General features: G+C 37.6%; 1 protein-coding gene across 6 annotated transcripts in view; it reads right to left on the reverse strand.

Annotated features, from left to right (window-relative positions):
• Positions 1-14,774, reverse strand: part of XPO4 (exportin 4) — a 116,263-nt gene that overhangs the window by 61,604 nt on the left and 39,885 nt on the right. For 5 of the 6 annotated variants that reach the window (XM_023249438.2, XM_003980253.6, XM_019817077.3 and 2 more), the window contains 2 exons: positions 4,548-4,664; positions 3,655-3,808 (listed from right to left, as the gene is read on the reverse strand). In XM_023249438.2, coding sequence (XP_023105206.1) covers positions 3,655-3,808; positions 4,548-4,664 — 271 coding nt within the window. Of the gene's footprint in view, positions 1-3,208; positions 3,222-3,629; positions 3,809-4,547; positions 4,665-14,774 lie in introns of all 6 variants that reach the window. The other variant, XM_019816971.3, reaches the window with a different exon arrangement.

Below are 14,774 nucleotides of genomic sequence, written 5' to 3' on the forward strand. Positions count from 1 at the left end.
AATCAATGGTCAAACATCTGTTGGGATACCTGATATCCACATGCAAAAGAATAAAGCTGGACCACTATCTCACATCACCCATAAAACTTAACCCAAAACAGATCAAAGTCTTCAATATAAGAGCTTATATGTAAGAAGCCAGTCTTAGAAGAAAACACAGGCATAAATTTTCATGACCTTGGATAAAGCAATGATTTCTGAGATATGACAACAAATGAAAAAATAAATTGGACATCATCAAAATGCAAATTTTCTGTGTTTCAAAGGACAACATAAAAAAGTAAAATGCGACTTACAGAAATGGAGGAAATACGTGAAAATCGTGTATTTAAGAGACTTGTATCCAGAACATAAAAGAACTATTACAACTCAATTTTAAACAGACAAACCAATTAAAGTATAGACAAAGGATCTGAATAGCAGTTTTCCAAAGAAGATAAACAATGGCCTATACCTACATAAAATGTTTAATAAATTAACCATCAGGGTAACGCAAATCAAAACACAATGAGATCCTGCTTCGTACGAAATAGGATGGCTATGACACACAGATTACGAAGTCTTAGCCAGGATGTAGAGAATCTGGAACACTCATATACTGCTGGTGGGAATGTAAAATGGTACAGCTACTCCAGAAAACAGCTTGGCAATTCCTCAAAAGGTTAAACACAGAGTTTCCATATGACCCAGCAATTCTACTCCTAGGTATATCTCACAGAAATGAAAACATAAGTCCAAACATAAACTTACAATGAATGCTCACAGCAGCAGCATTATTCACAGTAACCAAAGAGTTGAAACCACCCGTCAATAAGTTGATCAATGGATAAATAAAAAATGTGGCATATCTTTACGACAAAAAATTATGTATATATAGAGACAGAAAGAGAGAAAAAGAAAGGGACAAAATGTTTTCAACTGGTGAATCTTGGTAGTAGGGCATACAGCAATTCTTTGAATTACTCTTACAGTTATCTCTGAATGTTTAGAATTACATCAAAATAAAAAGATGCAAAAGAGAAGCAAATTATAAAAAATTATGAATAAGGATTGATACTGACAATTTAATACAGCCTCATTTAACATGATATCATTGCAAATGATCAAATATATTTGATACAGGGGCACCTGGGTGGCTCGGTTTGTTAAGCATACAACTTCAGCTCAGGTCATGATCTCACGGTCCGTGAATTTGAGCCCCACATCAGGCTCTGTGCTGACAGCATGAAGCCTGGAGCCTGCTTCAGATTCTGCGTCTCCCTCTCTCTCCGCCCTCCCCCCACTCATGCTCTCTCTTTCCTTCAAAAATAAACATTAAAAAAAATTGTTTTTAATATATATATATGCTACAAGATACATATTTTACAAGGTCCACTTGCTACTCATCTATCTTAAAAGATAAATCATTTGTAAAAAGCCATCCACTTAATACATATAACTAGGTTAAACTTGTTCTATAGGCCCTCTTAAAGGTACAAAGCTTAATATCCAATTCCCTCCCCACTGACTGAATAGATCACCAAGAAATTCCCAAAATTAGAAATTATATCAGAATTGGATTCCGTTTAATTAGCACTGAAAATGTAGCTTAGTTTAACTCCACTGCCATGCTCTTTCTCCTACACTTAAAGCTAACCCACTTAAAGGAAGGACTAGGGAGCCAACAAATGGCGACTATGCGAACTACGCTCACGAAAGAATTCATTTGTAAGTCACGAAGTAGAATATCCAAAGGTCAAGATGGAGACTTACTTTTCTTTAAACAAGGAATTATTTCCTTTGGGAACACTGTAGCTGTGCTTATTATTTTCAGATGACAGGTTTTCCAAAGCTTTATCTAAATACTTTATAAAAATATTTTATGTGTGTGTATCTTTAGACAAACTTTGTTTCCAAACTCCCAGAGCACTGTTTCCCTCTACAAAACAGTCACTCTTCAGCCAACTACATTTCCCCCTAACGCAGAGACTTTAAAATTGGCTCCAATATATGCAGTGTAACTTTTGTTGATTTTCCCTACATTTATAATTAATGTTTTGATAGCTCCATATGGTCTGTTACTTTTTAAATCTGTCTCTAAGTTTTTCAACATCTTTCCTTTTCTTACTAACAAAAACTGGAGCAAAACTTACACTGCAACACTCAAAGGGGAAATTTTTAAAAAAGCAAACTTAAAATATGTGCCTTTTAACAACCCCAAAAAGAATATACTGAAGACATAAAATAAATTACTTGTAGAAAAATGATTAAAGAGCAAGGATAAAAAGGGAAAGTAATTACCGTCACTGTGAGCTCTGCCCCATAAAGCAGCAGCTCACTAGGACTGCCTTGGGGAAAGAAAACTGGAGAACTCAGGGTCTAAGTCACAGACTCAACACCCTGTATACAACACATAGTTAGTTTTCTACTACATGAATGTGTTAACTTGAAAATAGAAGAAAACACTGTACTTCACCCTACCTGACCCCTTTAAAATTTAAAATTTTACCAGCCAAAAACATTTGGTGATCTCTATGTATGTGAATGTAACAACCCTCGGCTCTGTTGGGATAAAGGGGTCTCATCCTAAATCTCTGATACGGCTGAATACGTATTTCCTGTTTGCTTATCGCCTTTTTTCTCCTAAACAGATTCCCTCTCCCCCTCATCCAGGTCCCCAGGAGGAGACTGATTAAAGACACATACAACAGATTAGATTTCCTATATATCAGATCAAGAAAAAAGAGCATAACGCAGACAGCTAGCTGATGAACTTCTTTATTCAAAGAAGCTATTACAAGCTCAATGAATAGTAGCTAACTCCTGAGAGTTTTAAATGTATTACTACCTTAAATTCACTTAACTATCCATATCCCCATTTTATATTTGGAATAACTGAGACTCAGAGACTTTAAGTAATCTGCCTAACATCAGCTAAGAATTTGTCTGATTCAGCTATGAAAAAATTAAGAGACACTAGGTAGTATTGCTTTCAATCTATCAACAGGCAGTAAATGTTCTAGAAAGCAAATCATAAACCTTAAACTAAGAACCTGCTTTATAAAATACAAATTTCTCTACTTCAATAACTGATTTTTTAAAAAGCAGATATATGTACCTACAATGCAACTCACTTAAACTTATTTTATATTACTAATAATTAGCTAGAAATAAAAGTTTGAGATTTTTATTTTAAAAAAGGTCACCAAAGAATAACTGTATTACTTACCTTGTTATCCACACTTGAATAATACCGTCAACCATAAAAATCAAATTAGAGCATGAAAAATTAGTCTTTAAGGTCAGCCAAAAAAATCCAACATAATTACATGTTACACAGAGAAAATGATTCAGTTTCTTGATAGAAATGCGCTTCCCACCTTTTTCCTTTTCCTTCCTAAGAAACACTGCTATTCCTTAGTTAGCAATAGCCCCACTATCCACTAAATGCTTTCATTTATTGAACTCTTTTCTATAAAGTTGTGAATGAAATTTTAAATCTTGTAAGTCGTCCACTACATTGTATATTATAAAAAGAAAAAAACTAAATTCCATTTCTAAAAAAAGCGTATTTTCTTTCAACAATGTGCTTTACAAACCTGCAAAGATAAAACATTTTTAGCCATAATTAAGTAATCTATGAAAATCACCACAATTCAGTTGTTAAAAGGATATAATTTGGAGGAAGAAAGTTCCAGCTCAAGACTTGATTGGCGAGGGCAAGGTAACGCTGAAATACCGAAGACATCTGAGCATTGAGGTTTTCCCGCCTGCTGAATTCCTGAAGAACTTCAACTGTTAGCATGAAGATCTGACGAAGGTCTTCTTCCTGTAATAAATAAATCACACGTATTTTTCGATCAAAAGCTTATTCAAAATGTATTCCCATTTAAGAACCATAAAACAAAATAAACAAAACCCCTAAAATTTCCGATGGAAACCACTACCTCCTTAAGAAAATTTTCCATTTTTAGGCCTGCTCATAATTTATAGCACAGTATGCTTCCCAGTGACACCGGTCGGAACGCATCTACTATAATACAAATGCTCGAGAAGTCGAGTCTTTGACAGCTACTACAGAGCTGGAGGGGGTCAGTTGCTTTGGTGCAGAGCCCTCGGATTTAAGCCAATGCCTTCACATAACTTTACTTCAGAGCCAAACAATACATATGAGACAAAGAGCCCACACCATCTGCAATAACATTTTAACTACATGGCCCTCGTTGGCATTCTGCCAGGCCTATTTTAAGGCCAGCGGAGTCCTACCAATTGAATTAGTTGTATCTGAACGCAGTAAGAACAGCGTAACTAATCTAAGGATGTTTGGAGCGGTATTTCCTTTTTGTTTTGTTTAAAGACTAGAATTAACAAGAAATCTTAAATTGTTAGCTATGTGCACCAAGTCTCTATCCTATCCCATCCTTTATCCTTTACTAAATACTATGAAATTGCAACACAAATCTTCAAGTAGAGGCCATCACTCAACTAGACAAAATAAGTGTTCTTACTCCATTAGGAAAAGACTGTGTTAACAATCTAATAAAACGTAAAAACAAAAATACCAATACCTGAAAAACTCTTTTGCAGTTGCCATGGAATTCCATACTGAGTCCAATGTTGCTAGTTTTACTTGAACTTGAGAATTCGCTCAATAGTGCAGTTAGAATAGAACAGGCCAAAGTTTGCTGTAATTATTTGATAAGAAACAACTGTAAGGCATTATTTTCTCCCAATGTTTTGCTTCAATACAGCATTTGTTTAAAGAACATTTTCTATCTTTAGATCTTACACCTACCAGTCACAAAACTAGACATGACAAAGTAAAGATAGCTCTTCTTTCTAAGTAGCCTAGTAATCAACTTCAGTTATACAAATCCATCTATGACTTGAACTCGGGACATACATGTATTCAATCATGGAGTGCAAATGACATTTCAAGATTATCAATGGTGAATGTATCACTTCATTCACTTCACACAACAATCCATATCCCCATTTACAGTTGAACAAGTAAGATTTGGAGAGGTAAGTAATTAAGGCCAGCTGAGATTTGAATCCAGGTCTGTCTATGTTCTCATGTCTATAAAGTGCATAGATGAAAAATGCAACAGATTTTATAGCATCCAGAACATTAAATGGAATAGTTCACAAAAGTTTTTTAAATGAAAACTGAAGATGGTCGTTCTTAATGGCTCTATCCAACAGGCTCCTAATATCAACTTGTTGCTTTTATTCATAGACTATTTAGATTTAGAGTCAAGGTGCCAAGGATGGAGAGGATACAAATTATTTTGGCAAGTTTCCAGGGGTTAAACAGAAATATGCACACTACCTCGGAACAACCGAAAGATTAAAGTCAAGATGATACTATTTATGCGAGCTTATACAACAGCTGAACACAGTTCTACCCGCCCACCAACTGCAACATCTTTGTTCAGAAATGCTTCTGATGTCAGTACCTTGACCTTACAGATGCTTATCTTGGCAAATCTTAGCAAATATACATAAAATTAAATTCCTAATGGCATGAGTTGACATTTGCTAACGCTGAATGAAGGATGATTACATGGATGACCAATATACTCTATGTCTATTTTTGTACATGTCTGAGACTTTCTTCTAAAAACTGTAAAAAGAATTAAATTCCTATCTGCCTCTTTATCTCAACTAAAATAAACATGCATGTCTGTATAACTAATATTTATGGATGGCACACTAGCTCATACATTCAAGCAGTTTTTAGACTTTTTCACACTAGGGAAGCTTAATAATAGAGAATATATGCAAATTCCCTCGGGAATCTCGGGTATAGACCAAGCTGCCTTCAACAATGGTAAAAGTACTCTTAATACGCCCAGTTTAGTTTAAACACACACACACACTCTCTCTCTTTGTAACTTTACTTCAAGATATACATTTCTTTTATTATAAAAACGTCCTCCCTTCCCCAAATCATCAGGAGAAGTGTACAAGCTTACCTGCCTCTGCATGGCCCCAGGCATATGAGGAAGAAACCTGGTCTGAGAAACCAAGCACTAAAGAGCCTCTTATAGAGAACACAGTCTGTCACATACTCACTTCATTCTACACATTAAAGGGATCTTAGAAATTCATCTTGTACCTTCCCTCTTTTTTCTTTTTTTAGTTAAAAAAAAATTGTAGCTTAAAATATGGCTTTCTTGGGGCGCCTGGGTGGCGCAGTCGGTTAGGCGTCCGACTTCAGCCAGGTCACGATCTCGCGGTCCGTGAGTTCGAGCCCCACGTCGGGCTCTGGGCTGATGGCTCAGAGCCTGGAGCCTGTTTCCGATTCTGTGTCTCCCTCTCTCTCTGCCCCTCCCCTGATGGCTCAGAGCCTGGAGCCTGTTTCCGATTCTGTGTCTCCCTCTCTCTCTGCCCCTCCCCTGTTCATGCTCTGTCTCTCTCTGTCCCAAAAATAAAAAAATAAAAAAAAAAACGTTGAAAAAAAAAAAATATGGCTTTCTTTTAAAATGGTGATTGACGATTAAAGTACCAACAATCAAAACCTCACAGATACATTTAAATAACACTGGGACCAACTAGGAACATTTTAAAAACTTAAGATTTTTAAACATACCTAGGCTTTAGTGGGGGAAAGTAGGTATTAAATTCAAATTAATAAAATTCAAAGCAAAAAATTAGCACACAGAGAGATCTAACACAATGGATTACATGGATCCTGATTCTGGAAACATTTTACAACATCCTATATTTTCTATCTTTCAGCCTTGGCTTTTCTCTCCTTTCTAAGTCAGACTTCAGCGAATAGAATATTATGAACCCAGAAGCTCTCAGTAAACACAAACTTATCACTCTCACAAATAGATTATTATTATCTGTGTAATTTTCCACAAGTAATTTACCACAAACTGTTAGTGTCAACCTCTATTCACCACAAATGGCATATTTTTAAACTATGACCACATTCAAATTTTCAATAACACAACTCTAATTAGTGAAATACATGCTCACGATGAAGCTTCATTTTTATGTCAAATAAACACTTCCTAAGAATACACGCGTGTGTTTTAAGTCAAGATAGGAAAAATGAGTGAAGAAAAAGGGCGGGAGCAATGAGAGCTGAGGACTTTCTGGGGTTAATGCTGCTCAGAAAAAGGAAGACGTTTTAAAAATAAGTCTCTTGTAACTACAACCTCATGACACAAACAAGGAGCCCTCAGTGGGATGGGAAGGCTTCGTGAGTGGCAATAAAGACCATCTCTCCAAGACAGCAAACTTTCCCACTGATGACGTAAAATTCACCCATAAAAGAAAGTATATTCTTAACACATGATAATTAAGAATAAAACAGTCTTACTATATATAGACTCAGTTCTCCGAACATAAGAATATTTTGTTTTTAACTTTTTCCCATAAAAAGATCTTAATCTTAGAAAAACTAGAAAGTACAGGAAAGTACAAAGGAAGCTGCCCACAATCCTATCATCCTGAGATTATTACTGTAAACATTTGTTCACAGCTTTCTAATTTTTAATACATAGGTATACATCATTTATATGCCATTTCTAGCAACCCGTATGTATTGTTTTCCACTTTATACTTTTGAAATAAAAAGACAAATTTTTAAAAGTAAGTTCTTTTCAAATTACTGCCAAAGACATAAGAAATACATAAAAACAAATTATGCAGCATGGTTACAAGTATACCAGAAACCAAATATTCTGGTGTTAACGTACCTAAAATTACCAGCTTTCAAAGAACCATAATTCAGTAAGACAGTCTCATCATTAAAAGATTTGTTTTACTGCTCCTTAATTTGGAAGTCCTGTAAGGATTTGAGATTAGCATCATAAACATTCAATATCCCATAGCACTACGGCTCAATGGGGCCAAATTAACAGAGATTCCTGGAGAACGATGGATAACTAAGCACTGAGAACGAAGCACTCCCACACATGTCAACACAGTATTTCTCCCTATTCACAGACCACATATCACAGTGCCCAGGACTCAATTCCCAATATGGTTCCTCATTTTCAGTGTTTGATTATCAATCAAGTCTCATTACAGTCAAGTTACCTTCACAGTAGGTGCATTGCACTGTAATGAAGACAGCTAGGGAAGCAAGCCAAAACTGAAATCCTATGGGAAAAAACGAGGACAGCTCCTTCTCAGGACAAAGAAACAGAGGAAAGGGCGGGGGGGGGGGGGGGGGCATCAAATCTGCCTCTGAGAGATCACAAATTTTTGTTTTTCTTACCCTTGTAGAAGGTCCCTGTCTGCTCCCTTCAGACTTTTCGGTCTCAATGGTCATCCCAAGTGCATTCCCTCTTAACTCCCCCTCTACTGATCAGTACCCTCAAGTGCTGCCTCTCTGCACTCTGTCATATTCAGGGTTAGACATTCTTTCTGTGCTTGAGACAGAGACTCTGATACTTAAGAGGGTCAGAAACAAAAGCTGTTGTGAATAATTTAGAGTGGTGAATTTCAATGAAATCAGATCAAAGCTGATTGACGAGGAGTATACTAAGACTGTCATACCAAAGCAAACAGCGATGAGACCAGTATAAAATACCATTAGTACAAATCTCCGAAGTGCAAGAGGTTAACATAGCAATGCTTCATTTATCCCAGATTATAGAGAATTAAGTTAATATCTGTTAATTTTCCAAATACAGCCAACAAACATTTTTTTAAACAAATTTTTTTAAAGTTTATTTATTTTTGGGAGAGACAGAGACAGAATGCGAGTGGGTTAGGGGCAGAGGGGGAGGGAGACAGAATCGAAAGCAGGCTCCAGGCTCTGAGTTGTCAACACAGAGCCCAACGCGGGGCTTGAACTCACCAGCTGTGAGATCATGACCTGAGCCGAAGTCGGACGCTCAATCAACTGAGCCACCCAGGCGCCCCCCGGCAAACATTTTTAATGCAACTTCCTCCATGTAAATTTTCCCAAAATTATTATTTCTAAGGCAATTATTATATGATGTTGTAATCAAGGAACGACTTGGAATCTATCTACTAAAGTGTATGAGGCTTCACGCCCCCTGACAAAGTGCACCGGAGTCAGTGCGTTTTGTTTCGTGTTTGCTCCGGTTTCTTTGCTGGTGTCCACCACTCACTGCGGCCGGCAATCTGACCAGCACTAACGAGCAGTCCCGAACTGATCATCGTCGTTTCAACATGTTAGAAACCAAGTAAGAAAATGTACTACAACTATGTCCAGAAGAAATTCTAAATTAAAAGACTCTACATGACTTTCTGGAGGCTTAGTCCAAGGCTCTTACTGTTTTGACAAAGGAGTCAGAAAATATGGGTTCTAATGGTGCAAAATTTACCACCTCAAGTAACTGGGAGCAAACCGCTTCATCTGTCCTGGCCTCAGTTTTCTCATCTATAAGGGGGGTTAACACCCTCTGCCCCACCTAATTCATATGATTGTCCAAAGCTTCCCATTAGATAATGCAGGTAAAAGTATTATATATGTGTAGCAGCTTATGACATGAGAAGGTAAAACAACAGTATTTTTATCATTATCATAAAAAACACCTTTTTTGGTTTTTTTGGTCCCACCTCTTGATTATCTACATTCTACGAAATCAAAGTCACAAGAAAACCTACGATTAAAAAAAAAAAGAAAGTCGTAACTGAAGCACCACTAAAGCAACGTAGTAGATGCTCAGTAAATCTTCGTTGGATTAATGAATCTATTAACAAAAGGAAAGTGGAAAACGAATCCATGATGTGTTCGCTATTCTTTTAGCACTTGCGAATTTCAAAATGAAAATTTAAATATGTAAAACAAATAGAAGACATTCAATGAGCTCTCAAAGTTATAAATGAGTTTTAGTATGTTTTCTTTCACTTAAGTACTGGAAATTCACAATTCACTAACGTAACCGTTGTCTTCGCATTACAAGTCCTATAGCAGCATTCTCATTTCTAGTGAAAGCCATTAATTTCATGGCAGTGAAAAAAATACCCTTCAGAAACGGCCTGCCTTACTCATCAGCTTACTGTCACAAGCACAAGATATTCAAACACTAACTCCAGCTGACAAAATAAAATACTCTTGTTCAGAGAGAGGACTGTCTCTTATAATAGCCTGGCTCTTACCCCAGGAGATTTATTACCAAGAATAAACTTTATGAAAGGTTGCCATACATAAAGCAGACTTCCAGCTGCTCTTCTAAGCAAACATCAATGAGACTTGTGATAAGAGAGATTAGGTTGGCTATCACATCCAGGGGCAGCACTGCTGTAGACAAGTGAATTTCTCACCCACTTCTCTCTAGCACAGGAAAGAGGAAGACAAGAGGCTTAAATACTAAATTAAAGAGCTTTAAAAGTGATTTAATATACGCCTAGTACTTTCAAAGGAAATAAACGTGAAATAGGTGGAAAAACTCAGCTTAAATGTTAATTTAAAATAAAAAATTTAGCTAATTTTTTTAGGAAGTAAAGTCTCCATTTCTATCCCTCTCAAATTAGTAGAGTGGGTCTGACATTAGTACAAAGTATGACGAGGTAACCACAGCAACTTTTATAACCACAGAAGGAAAACAGCCTGTCCACAAAGACACGCACGAAACTATTATTTAATAATTGCACAAACACAATTACTCTGAAAATATATCATGATACCTGGAAAATGTACCGTATTTAAAAATATAACCTCCTTAGGAAATGCTTTATGAATCAGTATTTTCCCATAAAACTATAAGAACAAACACTGTAAGAAACTTAAAGCATTTAAACGAAAAGTTATTATGTTGGTTACATGTATTTTTAAAAAATGCACTTTCCACTCATGAATAAAAGCATGAACACTTTCTTCTGATTTTAATACTTAAAATATTACCTGACAGAAAAAGAAGTGACGTAATGTAGCGTGCGTCCCGAAGTTCTATAAGCCAAAGGGTGTTAGGCTGCCACAGAGGTGAAACGCACGCTCACTGAATGCTCACTAAATGCACTTAACATTGCCTTGCCTCATCTGGGGAGCCCCAGACATGGACATTATTAAATTTATTTTACAAACAGTATTAGTAAAGCAGAGCCTAGAGATGGTAAATAATTTGTACAAGTTAGTAAGGTAGTAAATGGCAGAGATGGATGGGATTTACGCCTAAATGTGAATCCAAAATCAGAATCGGTGTTCTATTATACTCTACTGCCCCTAAACTTATTTGAACATGTACTTTACGCTAGTACAAGGGGATGGACCACCAAAAAAAATATACTCTTAGAAAGGGAAGAGGGGGAGCCAGACTACAAACAGTTTCTGACCAATGAAGGTTGATGGGAGCATTATTCTAGAAGAGGTATGATGGGAAAGTTACTTACTTAACTTAGTAATTCATAAGGTCAACCCTGTCATCTGTCGAAAACCATCAGTCATGTATCTCTTCTTAAAATCTCTTCTCTTAAAATCACCCGTATAAAGAAAATTTCAGGGGCACCTGGATGGTTCAGTCAGTTAAGATTTCATGGTTTGTGACTTTGAGCCCCACATCCAGCTCTGTGCTGACAGTGCAGAGCCTGCTTGGAATTCATTCTCATTCATTCATTCATTCATTCATTCATTCCTTCATTCTCTCTCTCTCTCTCTCTCTCTCTCATTTTCCCTCTCCCTCTCTCTCTCTCTGCCCCTCCAACTCTCTCTCAAACTCTTTTAAATCAAATGTTCTCCCACTGGTATTCATGTCTCTGAGACTAAGAAAATCTTAAGTACATTCTTAAAGCATTCCCACAAACTTAATGGTCTCAGAAGAAAACAGAGAAGTATACATAGCAAAATGTTTTACTGGTCCGTAACCTCATTGTTTTAGATCTGCCGAATGAGCTAGTTTCAAGCTGCTGGGCAAGGACAAGTGGGGACGGCCACGCGGTGGCCTTTTGCCACACGGGCATTTCACCTGCTGTGTCAACGTGAAAGTACTTTTCTAGTTAAATGTTTCAGCGTGCTCCCCGATGTAAATTCATCCAGCAATCTTGAAATTAAATTCTATCTCCCACTACACATTCTCTACAACTATAAAAGTTCTTAACCCTGCTAGTAGAAATTCAACTTAAAACAAAAAAAAACTTTCTGTTTTGGAATATTTCATGAGGATATTAAATTTATCCACTATTCTCAGAGTGTATGCACTGTGAACAGAACAAAATCTTTTCTAACTCAAGAGTTACATCTGTTCTATCATTGTCAAAACATCAGTTATTTCAGTGACTCAAAAAGATCAAAATGCCAGGTTGCACTGGGAATACTTTCTGTGGTGGGTCAAACTACCCAAGGGGAAAGAAAGGGAAGAACACAATTCCTGAGAATGTGTTCATTCCTGCGAGGCAAGGGACTCTTGATCCTTTGCCTTCTGCGTCCGGAGCCATAAAGCTACTTGTGGGGGATGAGGACAAGCCACAGAAATTCTTCCTTAACGCTGAAATCCCAGCTGATGTGATCGCCAAACTAACCAGGGAAAGAGCGTTAGTCATAAACATATAGATCTCAGAATTACTAGTTAAGTTCCTAAAGTTTAAATCCTGGTCAGCCACAAAGAAGCAAACTCCTTTACTGCAGATTGGCAAATGAAACAGTGTGTCCTTAAGTAGAATCTAAAATAGGAAGAGTAACTTGATTCAGAACAGTAAGGGGCTAGGATAACATCTCTCAGTAGCAGCCTCAGTTCCAAACCTTTTCCCTACTACTTCTGGCTACTTATGTCCACTTGCTTTTCCTTCAAGCATCAACGACAGCCACCATTGGCCATGGCCATTAATCAGGCAACAAATGCTAACAAAAATCCATGCAAATGACAAGATTGCCATTATGCAACTGACGTAGGCAACCCTGAGGCATCAGCATGTCAAGAGCAAAGCTCTTCATCAGAAACGGATACCATGCCTACTAACACAAGATTAACAGAAGTAAAAAGTAGCTTCCCAATCACTTTTATCTAAAAATTTTAAATGGAACCTTGAGGACTATTTTCAAGGGAGCTTCTCACTACACAAAACAAAGCCAAAATGACTCCTAAAACGCAATGATTCAAACATGCACGTTTTTACTTTCTTTCTTTTTTAAGTTTTTAAGTAATCTTCACACCCAACGTGGTCTCAAACTCACAACCCCAAGATCAGGAGTCACTTGCCCCACTGAGCCAGCCAGGAGCCCCAAAACAGGCACGTTTTTAAAGTTGTTAGTTTATGCAAACAACTAAATACTAAGATTAAGTGAAAAAGACAAAAACAGAAACCAAACAGACATAACAATCAGACCTTCAGAGCATCAAAGCGCCTAGAACTGCACTGTCCAATATGGTTGCCACCAGCTATGTATGGCTGTTTGAATTTCAGTTAAAAAAGAAATTAAAATTAAACATTCAGTTCCTCAGTCACACCAGCCACATTTCAAATGCTCAAAAGCCACACGTGCCTGGCACAGTGGTGACATATTGGAGTACAGATCTAGAACATTTACATCAAAACAGAAAATTCTATCGGAGAGCAGTACTCTTGAAGAAATCTGCCACCAAAATGGCAAACAACACAGTATCCGTACAATTAAAAATCAAAACAGGAATAGAAATGCTCTGGGGCGCCCAGCTGGCTCAGCTGGGGGAGCATGTGACTGGGTCTCCGGTCTCAGGGTTGTCGGCTCGAGCCCCACGTTAGATATGAGAGAGTAAAATTACATAATTTTTTTTTTTTAAAGAAAGAAATGTTCTGTATCTTGACTCCTAGAAACGTACATCTTCAATGGATATGGTAATACATGTAAATTATTCCTCAATAAAGATGATAAGGAAAAAAAGAATAGATATATGACCCCTGGCATATTCCAAAGGAAAAACAAAACGTACTTTGGGTATGTAGAGGAAGGTCCAAAATCCTGACAACTCGCTTCTGTGGTCCCTCGGGTGAGACCCTCCTACATCAGCCAGACTGGAGGGCAGATGGCTAGAGAAAGGGGAGAGTGCGGGTCTGCCCGTGGTACAGGTGTGCGGGGCAGGAGGACCAGCACACTATGGAAATGAAGGGACGCTGCGTGGGCTCCTCCAAAAATGTACCCGCAACCTATCCTCAAACTGTCAAGTTAATTATTAAACTCACACCGCTCACTGAGGGGCCACTGAAAGATGTAAAGTAATTCATAAAGGGTTGTAAGGTGCACAGTCGCACACAGGTATCTTCCAAATGATTAAAGAAGAGAAACTGGGAGAATGAAAAAAAACTACCCAAAACATTTAAAGACTTAATACCTGAAAATCAGGACAGCCAGGTATTACCATTTCCAATCCCACAATATCCTTCAGCTGATTAACAGCCCACAGTTCTCCCCAGGACCACAGCTGATCACTCAACACCAGCTCCAACTCTGAAGAGGGACTACCACCAGTCACTCTCCTAGGCACGACTAGTTCTCAAAAGGCAGACAGGAGATTGAAAGGGGGGGAAACGGGCTCTCCGGAGTAATTCCACCACGGACAATGGTTCCCAAATTCGTTTACTTAACACCTGGTAGGTAGTCCAAGTATCCCTTGGCCCATTACTGTAGCAACGTGAAATAATCCGTTACGTTACGTGTCACTTTATTCAAACATCTCTATTATCACTAGCAGTTGTCGAAGGCTTGTTAAAATGGAGGAAAAGAAATGGCTGCATATATTACGGTGTGTTAGCTTACAGTATTTTACACCATTCTAACGATGCCTGTGAACACTGGCAACATGGAAAAACAGAATCAAACGAAAAAACAAAGTCCATTACATCTAGAGTATGTGAACATATAAAAAGGGACTAAAAGAAAACACGAACGA

The sequence above is a fragment of the Felis catus genome, chromosome A1 (genome assembly GCF_018350175.1).
Source record: "Felis catus isolate Fca126 chromosome A1, F.catus_Fca126_mat1.0, whole genome shotgun sequence".
Lineage (NCBI taxonomy): Eukaryota > Metazoa > Chordata > Mammalia > Carnivora > Felidae > Felis > Felis catus.